At 49.8% G+C, this 15,151-nt stretch overlaps 1 protein-coding gene across 5 annotated transcripts in view; it reads right to left on the bottom strand.

Moving 5' to 3' along the window:
- Positions 1-1,222: 1,222 nt before the first annotated feature.
- SLC8A1 (solute carrier family 8 member A1) overlaps positions 1,223-15,151 on the bottom strand; it is a 148,763-nt gene continuing 134,834 nt past the window's right edge. For all 5 annotated transcript variants that reach the window (XM_086743768.1, XM_086743770.1, XM_086743769.1 and 2 more), the window contains one exon: positions 1,223-14,138. In XM_086743768.1, the coding sequence (XP_086599894.1) occupies positions 13,762-14,138 (377 nt within the window). In that variant the 3' untranslated portion in view covers positions 1,223-13,761. The remainder of the gene's footprint in view (positions 14,139-15,151) is intronic.

Below are 15,151 nucleotides of genomic sequence, written 5' to 3'. Positions count from 1 at the left end.
AAATGAGCAGGGTTTCATAGTGCAGTTACGCAGCAACAGTCAAAAACTGGAGGAGTGGGGAGAGCACAATGGGGCTTTTACACCACAATTGAGACACCTCAGTATGACTTTGTATGCCTGAAACATTTCTGCTCCTTGTGTTTAGGATGCTGTGACACCTGTACAACTGAGCAGGAACTGTGGCTGCCTCTGGCAAGAGTGTTGTAATGCTCTCAACAACTGTTTTATTTGGCATTTTAGGCACGGAGGGAAAATGCCCAGAAATACTCGTCAGCTGAGTGCCAGAGATGGGCTTCTGGGGGTCTGTTTCCCAAACAGACCTGTTTCTGGGCCACACGGTGCTGCAGCCAAGAGACACAGCAATGTGTCTGGGAGGGGGTCAAGAGGGGTGGCACAGCAGAGCCGGTGAACCCTGCTGCTGAGGGTATTGGGTCACCTCTTGTTCTTGTGCTGCTGCTGAAATGGATTTGTGCACTGCTTCCTTCAACAGTGCTGCATGTTTTCCAAAGGATCTGACTATGGGGGCTATACTGGTGTCTAGATGGGGAGCACATTGCTGTTAGCCAGCTGTGGAGCAACGCAATCCCATGGCTGGAAATCAAAGCTAGGAAAAGAAACCCGTGCGCAGCTTTGGCAGATGCTGTAGGAGCAGCCTTCGTGGGGAATTTTGCACGACGCAGAGTCAGGACGGGATGTTGATCTTCAGAGATGTGCTGCAGCTGTGGGGTTAATGAATGGACAAGATGCAGTTTTGTTGCCAGGGTGTCATGCAAGAGGGCAGATGGCATGGTCTTGGGACGCCTTGTGTAAGGAGAAAAATCTCCTTGGAGCCACGATTAGGAAGCAGCAGCTCTCCCCTCCCTCCTCCCGGTTGTGGCAGGGACATCTACTGTCTCCCCACTCACCCCATGGCACAGTAGAGGTGTGGGGCCCAAAGAAGCCTGTAAAGCGCCTTGTCCCTCAAGGGCTGTTGCTACAGAAGAATCACACGTGGCTTGTCATTAATCATGGTGTCCTGCAGTGATAATGGCCCATCTGAGCCAGAAAAGATAATAGCAATAAATACACATCCCTAATTCCAATTGTAGCTGCTGAAAATTGTTGCTCTTGCCGAGGGATAGAAATGTAACTGAACCTTGACTAAAAAATTCAGAGGAAGCTGCCTTATCTTACTCCTTTGCCAGACTAAAAAAGCCTCATACATAAAAATAGACAAAATGAGTGAAGAATTTACAAACATCTATATTTTGTGTTAGGAAATGTGATAAAATTAGGAAAACAGCTGAAGACTGATTTATACAACTCTGACTGTTTCAGGCAATGAGAGGTTTACATATCACAGTTTAACAAGATAAAAGGTCTCCCACAGAATACATAGATGACAGACATCTCATCTGAATTTGACATAACACAGCATCAAGTACACATGTAATGTGATGAACAGTGCCAGGTCATTCCCCAGTTAGGTAACATACAACCTCTTGAATAAGGCAATTCAAATATGACTCTTAATTCAAATCACAACATACCCAGGCAGCATGCAGGGAAAAGTCATTTATTTTGTACATTGGAATGACACAACTTGCAACATGGTTCCATTTTATGTAGTTAGAGCAACAGGATATAAACCATTCAAATAATATATATATATATTTATATTTATATATCAAGTCAACAGTTGTCTTTACTGGAATAAAGATTATCTGTTTTTGGTAAAAATAAAACTATTTGAATTCACTAATTAACAAAATGCACAGTGATCAGAAACCCAATTCTTCTCACAATTGTCTTCCCTGGTTCGCTCGCATTTCCCTGTGGTGCAGCAGCTGTGTAACCCCGGATTCAGAGAGCTCATTGCACAGAGGAACAGAAATTCACCGGCACGTGGTTCCCGTGACCGCAGACTGTGCCGCCTGCCTTACCGTGCGGTCACGTGACAGCTGCACCTGGCAGGCGGCAGTGTCCCCGTCACACTCATGCACACCTTGCGGCTTGGAAATCGCATTTCATGTCTCCTTTTCTGGGCGCCTGTCCAGTAAAACATTTACTTACACACGTGCCTGACCTTTGGTGAGTCAAAAGTTGAATTGCACGTGGAAGCCCGTTCACTGGAACAGGGCCCTCATTTCTTTATTACCAATTACTTCCTCTGGATCTTTATGATCAAGAAATTTAAGAAACTGTGAATCTGCTCAGAAGCAAAAAAAACCACCTGAGCCAAAAATTTATCTGATCTGGTGGAGCCTAATGGATGTGGCTGAGGATGTATTTCCACTGCAACAGACTTGGGGATCACAGAAGGTAATGAAGGCTTTTCCTAGCATTGGAAAGTTCTTTCAAGAGGAAGAAATGAAGAAAGGAATTAAGATTTTTCCCTATTAAAAAAAAAAGATTTGTAGTTTCTGAACAGATTAGCGTGGGCAGCTTCTCCCTGATAAAGGGCCGTTCATCCCCCGTTTAACTGCATACCTGCAGGGACCAATGCTCTTGCTAAGGTGTCACGCCCGGTGGCAGCTGCATCTCCCCTGCCCCTGTCCCCGTGTGGAGAAGGAGACAGATCTGGGCATTCCTGCCGTTGCCCGGCCGGGGCTGCTGCAGGCAGTGGGTGCATTGCAGGAACGGCTTTGGAGAGGGCCAGACCTCGTCTGGCTGAAGCCCCACAAAGCCCTGAGCAAGGGTTATCCACGTGCCACAGGGCCTGAGGGCTGATAAAGGAATCGTGCTCATAAATAATGAAAAGACAGAAGTTACCCGTGATGGGGTCCAAGTGCCCCGAGCTTGCAAAGGGGTGGTGAAGAGATTTCTCTCCTTCAGGTGAGCTACACAGCAGCAACAGCAGCCACAGCCGAGACCTTCCTGCTAGAGAACTGTTCCATCTGTCCACAAGAGGAACTACAGGAGAAATAGATTTTTCAGAGTGACTGTTACTGGATCCTGTTTATCACCGTTCGAAAGTTGTCACGTGCCTCCCTACTACTCTATTTACTGCTCTGTTAAAAAAATCATTGGCGTATTTCTTTGCCCTTAAAGATACAAAAAAGCAAATCTTTAAAAGACAGTGGGGAAAAAGGTGCTTTCACAATGACATTCAGAGCAGAAAGAGAAAAACAACATTTTACAGATCATTAGAGAGTTATCTTTGGCAGAATATTTAAAATAAATTATGTTTACAAATATTTTCTGCAGTCATATATTTATTTTGAATAGTTCACTTTCAGCTATAGGGTTACTGGTTTGCTACTCTCTATTAATAGGAAAACACCACAAATATAAAAATATATGAGCTCAGCACAATTTTTAGGCTACCACAACTGTCTCCAATGGTTTCAAAAGTTGTATATCGATACCACAGAAAATATGAAACAGGTTTTCTAACAGCATGTGTCAGGTTAGAAGATCACAGCTGGTCGCTGTTGTAAAACGCACTGGGGAGGGCGGCTGGCGCCGTTGCACGGGATGAGTATGGAAACGAGTTGGAGGAGCCGGATGCTCAGAGCCAGTCTCTGCCGCTGCCGGACATCCCCCTGCGGGGAATCGTCTCTCTCTGACCATAAGGCTTAGAGATGTCGCGCTGGGTGGTGGCTGCAGGGTTTCCCCCCTGGGCAGGAGAGGAGGGAAGTGGGTGGGCAACGCCGGGCTCGCTGTGCTGAGAGTTCCCGACAAACAAAGCTGTACCCAGTCCTGTGGTTTACCCCTAGGAAGGAAATGAAGCACGACCACGGTCTCCTGCAAAGTCGCCTCCTTTCACCTTCACACGGGAAAAGCACCCAGGGAGCAGCAAGCTTCGCCCTCGCACTGTGGCTAGATCCTAGATCCTGCCTCAGGCTTTGGCCAGGACCCCAGTGGGACAGTGACTCTGCCAGGGACCTTGAGCCTGAGACGTGGTGGCCCAAGGAGAGGATTCACCCGGCCCCAACATCCCCTCCCAGCACGTGCCACTGAGTCCACCGAACATTTCAATTTAAATATTTTGCTTTGTTTATACAGCATGTACAGAATATACAGCATTGGATAATTATTTCCCAGTAGGCTACAAGTGTCTCCCAAGATGACCACTTTTATCAACAAATATATATAAATCGACAGTAATAAAAGAGTCGTACCAACAAATATTATGGCTTTTCAAATAGTGTAGCTGCATTGTGCCATTGAACTTATGAGGAACCACGAGAGAGACAGAGAGACTGGGGGTCTTCGGCTGCTGAGCCCAGGGGTGACCCTTGGCTTTGACCCACTGGCGCAGGGGCTTCGCATTGCCGGGGCAGTGCTGGCTCATGGCGCCAGGTGCAGCGCAAGTGGCAGAGGGAAGGTGGGGTTGAATTTATGACCTAGACTGTGGTTTCTGTCTCCAGGCAAGACAGTTCTTCTGCAAGCTCTCCTTTTAGCCCTGCTTTGGAAAAATTTGACTCTGGCCAGCTGGGGTCTGCCTCCCCTGTCCCTGGCAAGGGGACCAGGTGGCACATCGGGCTGTTGGAGATCTCTCTCTCTCTCTCTCGGTCAGGATTTGCACAAGACGTCTGTGTGCCCTAGAGTGCTCTGCGGCTGGGAGAGGGAGGACGCACAGGATGACAGGTGACACAGGACGTGGAGGGTGGCTGGCCGCCCAGGCACCGGCCAGCCTGACCCGTGCTTTGGGTGTGTCAGGAAGGGTGGTCGCAGCCTCCTCCCTACCTCGCTCCCCCGTGCTGCTCCTGGGGTGATGGGGAGCTCCCCTCAGGCTGCTGAGCAGGAGGACAGTGGCTGCTGTCAAAGGAGAGCAGGAAAGTGTGAGCCATAATTTTTGGAGCACATCATTACTGATGTGCTCCCGTACAAATACTGGAGGACAACCTTGCCTCGGCAGTGCCATCCCCAGCTGCCGTCCTGGCACAAGGTGCTCGTGAGGCAGGTTACCTGTGCCCCAGCACTGCACGCCTGCTGCTTGCCGTGCCTCACAGGGTGCACCTAGCCACTAGCCGTTCCCCTTGCTTTTTAGGGGCCATTTAGAGCTTTTTCTCTCCTGTGTCCAGCTGTTACAGGGGATCTGGGCTGCCTCTCCCATGAGGAGCATCCAGTATCCCCAGCACAGGCTGAGCAGGCAGGTGCCAGCTCCCTGAGTGTCCCCCCACTCCTGAGTGGGACAGTGGAAGCAGCTGCCGATTTGAATTACATCTCTGCCAGGACAGCTATGTTTCTGTGTCCTCTCCAAGCTCATTAGCAACAGACTGTTTTCTACTCTAGAAAGAGGAACAGTTGCTTTCCCCATGTTTCAAGCATGTAGAGAAGGCTTTTGAGAACTGGAATGGTCACTCAAGCATTGAGATAACTAGACCACTTTATTACGGGGGGAAATTAGTAACGGTTCTAAATTACTGCTACTGCTGATTTTTGACTTATTCCCATCTCATTTCCCTCTTCTTCAGAATATTATGACCACTCCCTGCAGGCATCTCTGGCTGAAATCAAGGCTGATGCTCACAAGAACAAGCTCTGCCTGCAGGATGCTGAGCTGTGAGCAGCTCTGCCTGCTGCACCAGTGATGTGGAGAGCAGCGTGGAGAGAGTCCCATGGGGCACCTGCTGTCTTTGAGACGTGGGAGCTTTCCTGGCGACAGCTTTGGTCCCTGGAATCCGACTGCTTTTTACTTGGAATATCCTGTGGGCTTGTTTGTTGGGGCAGGTGGGGAGGTAGCCCATGGTGTCCTCCATATACTTTTTGCTTGATTAGCGGTGACGTTTGCACCAGATGTACCAGAGACCTTTCCAGATATCCTAGGGATAGTGGTAGGTATTAAGATGTCCATCACTGCTGAGTGGTCTTCAGGAAGTCATGGTTTTGATTTTACAACCTCATGCCATGGCTCTTTGGCACAGAGACCCAGGGTACAGATGGCTGCGTGGTACCAAACTTGGCATTTTGTGGCTTTTATTAGCATGCATGTGTTTCTTCCAGCAGGAGCTAGGAAGCTTAGGAGAATTTACCAACTTCTCCCCTCCATCCCACAACTAAAGCCATTTTGCTGGATTGCTGAACAGTATCCTTAACAGATAGTCTTGAAAGCTGGGTTATTGGCAGAGCTGTGCCTCCTAATGCTTAATGCATTATGGAAAAAAGAAGCTAGCCAAGTGTTGTCAGAAGTTGAGTTGTCATCAGGAAAAAAATAAATAATGTTTTCTTTCTTGCTAGCATAGTGACTATAATGTAAAAGGTATTACTGCAATCTTTTGCTCTCTAGAGCTGCTAGAAGTAGTGCATGTTTCCTGATTAAGAGCAAGGCAAACAGATCTCCTGCATGGCTCACTGTGTGAGCACATTTTCTCAAGAGCTCAGAAGGTGAAGGAAGCTACATGGGGCAAACAATTGAAAACACAACAGGCATCGGTTCATTTTCATCGGTACAGGGGGAGTTCAGCCAAGGGGCATCTAATCACAGCTCTTATTGCGAGGCAACACCAGGGGAACACACAAGGTTCTAGCTGAAAGCAAGGGGTAGAGGAGCCATCTCAACATTACACTGAGCAAGGAGAAATCAGCACCTCCCTACACCCCCGGGAGTCACAAAGCCACTGGTTTGCGAAAGCTTTCATTAATGCTCCCAAATAAGCCCAATAGCAACCTGTGACACATTCATACCACCAGGATCCAATCTATCCTGCGCTAGTGCAGGAATTTTACAGTCGCTCAGCAACTCTCCACATTTCTAAGTATCTCTGCAAATCTCAGCAATTTTCATCAAGAAAACAGCGCAAGGCTGTCCTCTACACAGGTCTTGCCCTGCCATCATCTGTAAGGGACTCCTCTGAGTTAGAAATAAAGGAAAAGAAATAAATCCAGCCACAACAGAGAGGTTGGGAGGTGCAGGGAGAGAGCCTGGTGGCAGTCCTCCATGTCATGCAAGGGTTTAGGAGCTCTAGGTATGGATGAGCATCCTAAGCCATTGCAACTCACTTTACTTAAACTCTACCCATTTTAAGCAGGGGCAGGGAAGTTTTGTAGGCAGGTAGGTAAGTGTTAGTATATTTAGAGCACCAAGAACTGGCTCCATTTTGAAAGAAGGAAGTTGAGGTGGACCTTGAAACCCCAGCTGAAGCAATTAGTTTGCTCTGGAAGCATAGAGGCAGGGTTGGGGTGGGAGGTGGAGTTGGAGCATCTGTAGGACTTGATAATGGCAGAAATGTTTAGTCTGCCAAAACCTCATGAGCAAAGGACAGCAGCACAATAGAAACAGCCCCTGTGGGAAGTGGCTGTAACTGTGCCTGGGTGATGAGCAGGAAGGGCTCAGCAGGCTGACGTTTGCCCCTGCTCTGTGGAAACTTGCATGGTCCTTTGCTTGGAGAGGTTCACGTCCAAGACATCTTTTGGAGCTGTTAATCTTTGCACTGAGCTAGAGGCAGTAAGCCTGAGCTAACAAGGATTGCTGTTTGGTCCAGTGAGAGAGGAGACTCGTCCCACATGGGAAGCCCCTGGTTGTGGGGCAGGAGAGACAGAGAAGGAAGAGGGTATGCAAAGAGGCTCCACAGCAGGGATCAGTGCAGGGCCAGCCCCAAGCTGGATTATGACCATATGCAGACAGCCAGTCTGGGGCCTTGAGATGGCTCAAGGCAGATGCTGGAGGACTCTGACATCAGGTAGCATATGCTCCTGGTGCATTGCTTCCCACCACTACCTAGAACTGCACAGTGTTGGAGGTGGGGTATGTGTCCTGGGAGGGGCAGAGAGTTGTCGTAGTGCAGTACAACAGATCAAGGACTGTTTTGAATCAACTAGATAAAAATACTGCCTGGGGCTGGTGCCCACAGATAGCCAAAAAAGCTTGAGGCTGTGCTATAGCTGTGCAGAAATCAAGATGCGTGTCCATAGCCATGGCAGCTGGGGCAGGAAAACATGCTGTGGCAGTGCCTAAAGCAGTATTTCCAGGTCTGAGTGGGACCCCATGGCACTTCTCCCATCCCTATACCCTCTGATGCTGGACATCCCACCAGCAGCACCCGGCTCTACCTCCCAGCAGCGCTCCACAGTGCCTGCTTTGGGAACTGTGTGCACCCCAGTGCCCTCCTTCACACTTCTAGGGAGGGGAACCCCAGGCTTGTGCTCACCTTGGGAGGGTGGGAAGGAGCCCAGGGAGGATGCAGGGCCTGCAGGAGAGAGCGATGAGCCACCCTGAGGGCACTGGGTGCTCAGGGGCAGGGCTGGCTGTTCTCGGGATGCTCCAGAGAGACAGCAAGACTCTGCAGAGACCCCTGGGGTGCTCTCAGGGACGTGCCATAGACAGCAAATCCTGCTAGTAACAGCAATCTTCTGGCTATCTTTGCTGGTAACAGCTCCTGCTTGGCCAGATGAGCCCTTTTGCTTCTCAGCATCCTTTCCTTCTGCATGAGGGGTGTTGCTGGCTGGCGACAGCCTCTTGGCACCTCCAGATCCAAAAGGCTCAAGTCCTTAAAAGGTGAGGAATCTCACTGTATTTATTGTCCCTTGGTGCTTTTTTGCAAGAATACAGATGCCTCTGGATGCTTTCCTGCGCAAGTCAATTTTTTACAAGATAAACAGGCTTTTCTGCAACTGTGCTGTGCATGTGTATGTGCGTGTGTGGTCGATCATCGCATGCTCAGCGAGCCCAGAGAGGTTCCCAGTGCTTTGCAAACTTCCCCAGATCGACCTGGGTGCCAAAGCCTACAGAAAAGTAATGCAGGGGTTTCTCCCAGGATACCATCCTCTGGCATTAAGTTTTCCCTCTTTTCTCTCTCTCAGTCACTTTCTGGCTATGGCCAGCTCTACCCCTCCAGGAATGCAGCTGAGCCTCCTCCGTAGGTACGTATATGGCCCCCAATACCATTGCACTTGATTCTTACCCAGGCATTTAAAAATAGCTGTAACAATAACACACGGGCTCTGGTTCTCCCCTCCCTGCACTACACAGCAGAAATAACACAGTGAGTTTATAGACCGCATCCAGACTCGTGACCAGAAAGAGGTCAAAGCCTCCCTTTTCCCTTTTCTTCTTTAAGGAAGGGATGAAAGCAGGGAGGAAGATGCACAAATGACTCTTGCAATCTCCCCTCTCCCCAGAGCCACCGCAGGCTTCCTGGGAATGGGTGACACATGGGCAGGCATGTTGTTTGGAGACAAGGGATTCGCATCTCTGGAGCAAGCAATTCCCGTGCTGTCCTGGCACAGGTGCAGGCAGGCGGCAGTAATTTGGGTAGGCTCAGTTGTGAAGTACTGCAAGTTTGTGGCTCCCAAAAGCACCAGGGATCTGCAGAGGCTCTGGGTCTTTTGCACCTTTTCCGTATGTTCAGGTTGTAGCTGGGATTTGCCTCTTCGCCCCTGAAAAGCTGGGCATATGGTTTTGCTAGGATGCTCAGGGCTGTCACTGCTCTGTGCACTCCTTCCCTTTGTCCCAAAGCGCTTTGCAGTGGCCTGTTGAGTTATTTGGACGTAGGCTTCTGAACATCCTTTGCACTTGCACCCTTTTCCATGGAAAGGTTTGCCTTCAGCTAGTGGGGTGATGAGAGGGGTGAGAGCAGCCGGGGCAGGCAGATGGATGAATGCTCAGGATTTGAAGTGCTGTTTCTGGCAACCTTCCTGAGCCCAGGGCTTTATCAGAGATGCATGATGCCCTTCCCTTGCGAGGGGGGGCTGGGGAGGCTGGCAGGGATGAGGAGGAGATGGGAGAGTACTGGCAGCAGACTCGGGGCCCGGGGAGTGAGACTGCCCCACGGGTTGGGCGGGCGTGAGGGTAAAACATGCCCACATTGGGGGCTGTGTTCCCTCCTGCTGCCCCTGGCAGGGTGCCGCCAGGCATGGGTGTCTTGTGGAGGAGGGCACTTTGCATTTGCCTTTGGAGGGTTTGGCTTAAAGATAAGGTTGGTGCAGAAAAGCAGGCATTACACCCTCGTGAACACAGGTGTGTGAGTGGCTGGGGCTTGGTGGAGCGGTCCTTCCCCTCCTCAGCACGACAAGGTGGCAGCCAGATAGGCTTGCTGCTCATCCACAACCAACTGGGCAAATACATATCATGCTTTGCATAAGCTTGTTAAAAATGCCAAAAAGCACATGGCTGGCAGAGAATAATTGCATAAACGAGGCTGGTGTTTATGGTGTGATTTAGGCCTTGTCCTAAGCAAGCAATGCTCCATCATTCCCTTTGGAAAGCTCTGTGAGCAGAACAGTTATTTACTGCCTGTTAAACCAAGCTGCTACACAAGTCCTGTTCGACTTGTTAATGACTTCAGCGACTGCAATTCATTCTGAAGAAGCAAACGATGAGAGTTAAATACCAACATCACCTTTTGGTAGATGTAATTACTGGGTCAGGAGAGCTGCTTTGCTTTCATAATTCACTGCCTGGGAAAAGCACACAAACGTGACCGGCTGCATTTGCGTCGGGCTTGATGAGCGTGGAAGCTTGACCTGCACTTATCCTGCTGGGCACCTGCAGGGAGAGTGTGGCCAGTGGCATGCTGGCAAAAAACATCACAGGGTGTGGGGAAGAGCTAGGTTTGTGTGAGACCAGCCCAGAGATCATGTTAAATCTGCCAGGGTGCGTTACCTGCTCTGCCACACATGCCCTCACAACAGCAGATGGGAATTTTACTGCCTCTTGGCCTCTACAGACATAATCCTACTGCAACAAAATCAGCCACCTCCTACCTCTCTTTGCTTGGTGGCATGTTTCTAGCCTGGAGCTCAAAAGCCAGACACGGCTGTTGGTGCCAGTCTGATCAGTTGTGCCGCCCCTTCCTGACCATGCACAGAAGATGGGCAGGAACATCAGCAGAAGCATGATTGGGACCCCAGGCACATGCACCTCATTGGGAGGAGCAGGGAGAGCCCCATCAGAAGAAGGCAGTGCTTGCCTGGGACCTGTCTTGAGCTGGTGTTTGGTTTCAGCTGTCAGAGCAGGACCTAGGAAGCATTGTGGGGAGGGTTTATTTAGGGACAATTCAACAGATGCTGGATGAAACATAGGGAGGAACAACATCTGTGGGTACACAGAGACTTTTCTCCTCAGTGCTGGCTGAGCTCTGTCAAGCCACATGGGTCAGAAATGTCCCATGGCACATGGGCTGGGGCATGGACAGGCAGCTGCCCAGAGCAGCCCAAAGTCCTGGTTTGCTCAGCAACCTCATGGGGTGTCTCAGATCTGCTGTTGCACCCATGGACCCTTCCCTGGTAATGCACCTGTTGCTTTCCCACTTATTATTAGCTAGTGGCTTAACCTAGCACAGGTGACCGTGAGGCTGGAACAAGAGCAGGAGCAGTTCTATATAACTAGAGGACACAAGAACTGCCAAGTACCTTGGCACAGCTCTCCCTGAGTCTAGGGCAAGCCAGCACAAGAGCAGCTCCTGGCCCCTGCATTCCCCTCAGAGCTGAGTAGGCTGCGAGCCCCAGCTGTACCGCAGCACACTGAACCCGAGGAACAATGGAGATGGAGCAGGAGGAAGGCTGTGAGATGTGGCAAAAGCGGGCATGGAGGAACCGTTGCCCCCCCAGTCAGCAGCAGAAACACAGCAGAGCAAACCAATGAGTAAAGAAGAAATGGTTACAACATAAGGGGAGACAACAGGAGGGGAGGGAAGGGTTTTCCATAGAGAATATGCAGGAGCACTACTGTATCCATCAGGAATCATTACAAACTTTATTTGTCTGTGCATTGTGTACCATTGATAAGGATCATCACAATTAGTGGACTCACTGCCTATAGTGGTGGGCAATACACACAAAGAAAAATCAATGAAGCCAAACAGATGAAAATGAAATCATTGTACATAAAGGTAATCATAAACCTGAACAACCTGCACCTGTACTTGATTCTTCCCCCAAAACAACAAGAAACAAAAAGAAAACCCCCAAAACCCATCAAAAGTGAAAAAAAGGCTTCAAAAGACCCCTCCTCCCCAACCTCATACTCCTAGAGAAAATCTTACAGTAGGTTAATTAAAATTTCCAGATTGTTCAAAATGAGTACAATTACCCCCAGCCAATTGGTTATGGTACAAGTGTCAGATGTGGTTTCCAGTAGAGTGGGAAGAGCTCAGCAGTAGATATGCAGCCTGTGCGTTTGCCTGGCTGGGACATCAGGAAGCCTGGCAAAGGACACAGGGTAAGGAGACACCGCTCAGCACCAGTGAGTAATGTCATCCCTATGCTGTGCCCAGAGGAGCTCCGCATCCACACCTCCCCAGGCTCAGCTCCCTACCCCAGCCCACACTGCTGGAGTTGGGAGGTGATGCTGACTTACACCTCCCTGTCTCATCCTTTCCATTGAATTCAGAGTTGGACAGTGCAAAATGTGCTCTTTTTCCTTGGGGGATGCTTCCCAGTTATGCTTAGCAGCGTGGGAGATCTTGTTATGGCCCTTCAGCCCTTACGCTGAATTATTCTGCCTGCAAAAGGCTGTAGGAAAGGACCAGCTTTGGGGACTGATCCTGATGGCTTAACAATCAGAAACAGGGGCTGTCACTAGACCTCTGGGGACACAGGTAATGGCAGGGGGCCAAGGGGTTTTGAGGCAGCCACTGGTTATAAAGACAGAGGCAGGTGAGGTGCTGGGATCCAGCCGTGCTTGTCCCCCTTGGGCTCAGATGCTGCTCATCCCACTTGGGCTCCCTTGTGTAAAACCTCCTGTGAACGGTGGAGGCCTTCACGCCAGCTTCAGCATAACCTGGACTGGTCGCTATGGGGAGAACCCCAGCCAAGTAGGGGGATGGAGTCTGCAGGCTCTGGGCTATGGGTTTTCCTCCCCTGAAAACCTACATCTGTGTGGCTGTTATTGCTTCTCATGGACCCAGGCACAGAGCAATAAATGGGGACAGCTTTCCCTCCTTTTACCTCCACTAAGAGGAAACAAAAAAAACCCAGCAAAAACCTATGGCAAAACTAAACTAAAATAAATAAAACCCAGTGAAAAGAAAACACTTCTGCAATGCTCAACCCACATGACTGGAAGGACTACCGCTATAGGATGCTATATACAGATAGGGTTCATTTCATTCATGCAAATGTTACAAGTACCACGACAGCATGCCCGAAGAGGTGGACAAGGCAGGAGGAAAGCCCCCTGCCACTCCACACAGCCTCGGCTTAGGACACCAGACATGGAGTTGCGACTGCGCATCCCCGAAGCACAGAGAGGGAAAGGCAAGGGGTATGTGTGGGGGAAATGCTAGTTGTACACACGCCAAAACAACAAAAGAAAACCCAACTCCAAATCAATGATGAAAACGGTTTGTGTTCTATCCTTAGAGAGCTCCCAACTTCCCCTTGTCTTCAGTCCGGTCTCTCACTTCTCTCCAACAGGGCCAGAGGGGACGTTCCCAAGTGGTGAAGGCAGGCGGATGGTAGTCGGAGATCAGGACCCTTGCTTTCCTCTCCTTCCCTCACCCACTGCTCTGTTTCTCACCAGCTGCTCTGGCCTCCCCGTACCAACACACCCCAGTTGCCTTCACATCCATCCTCCTGGGGGGCCAGCGGGCAGGAGAGAGCGATGGGAAAGGGCTCAGTGGTTATCAGCCGCTCTTGTTGGTAGAGTTGCAGAGAGGCCCCTGCCGCCAAGCTCCTGGCCAGGGCCACTGCCCGGGGTCCTGCTGGCTTTGGGGTCCTGTCTAGTTCAAAGGATGCTCCAAAGCCGCTTTCCATCAGCAGGTGTGTGAACATGGCAAATCTCTTTTATTCTTTCTCTGTTCATTATACACAGCATTATATCTATATCTATACCTATATATCACTCTATATAGATACATATAGATATATATATATTTACTATCTCTGATTGTCCCTTTAGAAGCCTTTTATGTGGCAGTAGGCTTCCAGAGATGAGAAGAATATGTACAAGAGCCAGAGGAGGATAAAGAGTGAGGATGTGAGCAGCTTAGAAGTCCGCGGCCCGCCCAGCTCACCTCCAATCTCGGGTCTCCTCCGGTAGAGTAGTACGCCCACACTGATAAAAGCAAAAATGGTGAAGAGGGTGACGGAGAAGGCCAGGGTGCCAGGTGAGACTTGGAAAGCTTGTCCATGTGCCGCGTGGTAGATGGCCGCGATGGACCAGGCCACCCCGATGCCCAGGAAAACGTTCACAGCATTGCTCCCAGTGACATTCCCAATGGAGGCATCTGCATACTGGTCCTGCGTCGCTGCTACTTTGCTGGCAAATGTGTCTGCAAAGGAAAGGTGGAGAGAAATCCTCAGGAAACAGCCAAGTAAGGAGGGACAGCAGCAGGCAGCTTGGGGACAAATGTCAACAGCATCACTTAGGGAATGAAGATAGTGGGTAAGGAGACAGGGTACAGTCCCATCTATAGGCACATCTGGCCAGAGTCAGAGTGACAATCAGGGTCCAGAAATGCCCAGGAGGGAAATCTCAATGTCCAGAAATATGAGGCTTCCCCGAGTCTGGCTCCAGATGCCTCACAGTGCTTCATGCAAGACAACTTTCCAGTGCTACGCTGTATTGGCCCCTTCTCCCACATCCACTAATTTGTTGACTTGCAAAAGAACTGAAAAGGTTGGAAAAGCTTTGTGGGAGCCACAGTCGTTTGCGTCTATCCTTCAGGTCCCTTGAAGTTTTGTATTTGTGTTTCTGTGTTTGCTCTAATGATGTCTCTCCAAAATCTTTTGCCTCACTAAAGTCCAGTGTCTTGTGCAGGCTCTGACACTTTGGTAAACAAGTGGTATCTTCCACCCCTTGGGGAGAAAAAACATGCAAGTGGGCGTATGCTTGCCCAGGTGTTCCACCAGCTTTAATATTGGTGGCAAAACAGCTGTGATAAAACTTGGCTGGCCCTTTACATGGCAGATCTTGTGTTGAGTAGACCAGCAGGACGCTGCTTTGCATCATAGGGAAGTGCTGATTTTACATCCAAAGCCACTCTGGATCTGCAAGGGGATGAGCAGGAGTGGGGATTAGCATCTGGCTTTTGCCCAGATGAGCACTCTCAGCTAAGAATGAGAAGATGAATTCTTAACACTTCTGCATTCCCAGATCACCTTGAGTACAGCCAGCATGTACTGGCTGAGAAAAAGAAAATGGTGAGGTCAGATTTCAGGGTTTTTAATTTTACAGAGTTTCCTTTATGCTTCTTCCCAGTGGGGCTCCAAGGTGAGATGGTGAAGCACACCCTGGCATGAAGACTCAGTTTCATGTAACAGGAGGGGCTGGGCATCTATAAGC

This window comes from Chlamydotis macqueenii, chromosome 3 (genome assembly GCF_036417535.1).
Source record: "Chlamydotis macqueenii isolate bChlMac1 chromosome 3, bChlMac1.mat, whole genome shotgun sequence".
Classification (NCBI taxonomy): domain Eukaryota; kingdom Metazoa; phylum Chordata; class Aves; order Otidiformes; family Otididae; genus Chlamydotis; species Chlamydotis macqueenii.
Note: the sequence above shows the minus strand (reverse complement) of the source record. Positions and strands in the feature narration are given on the sequence as shown.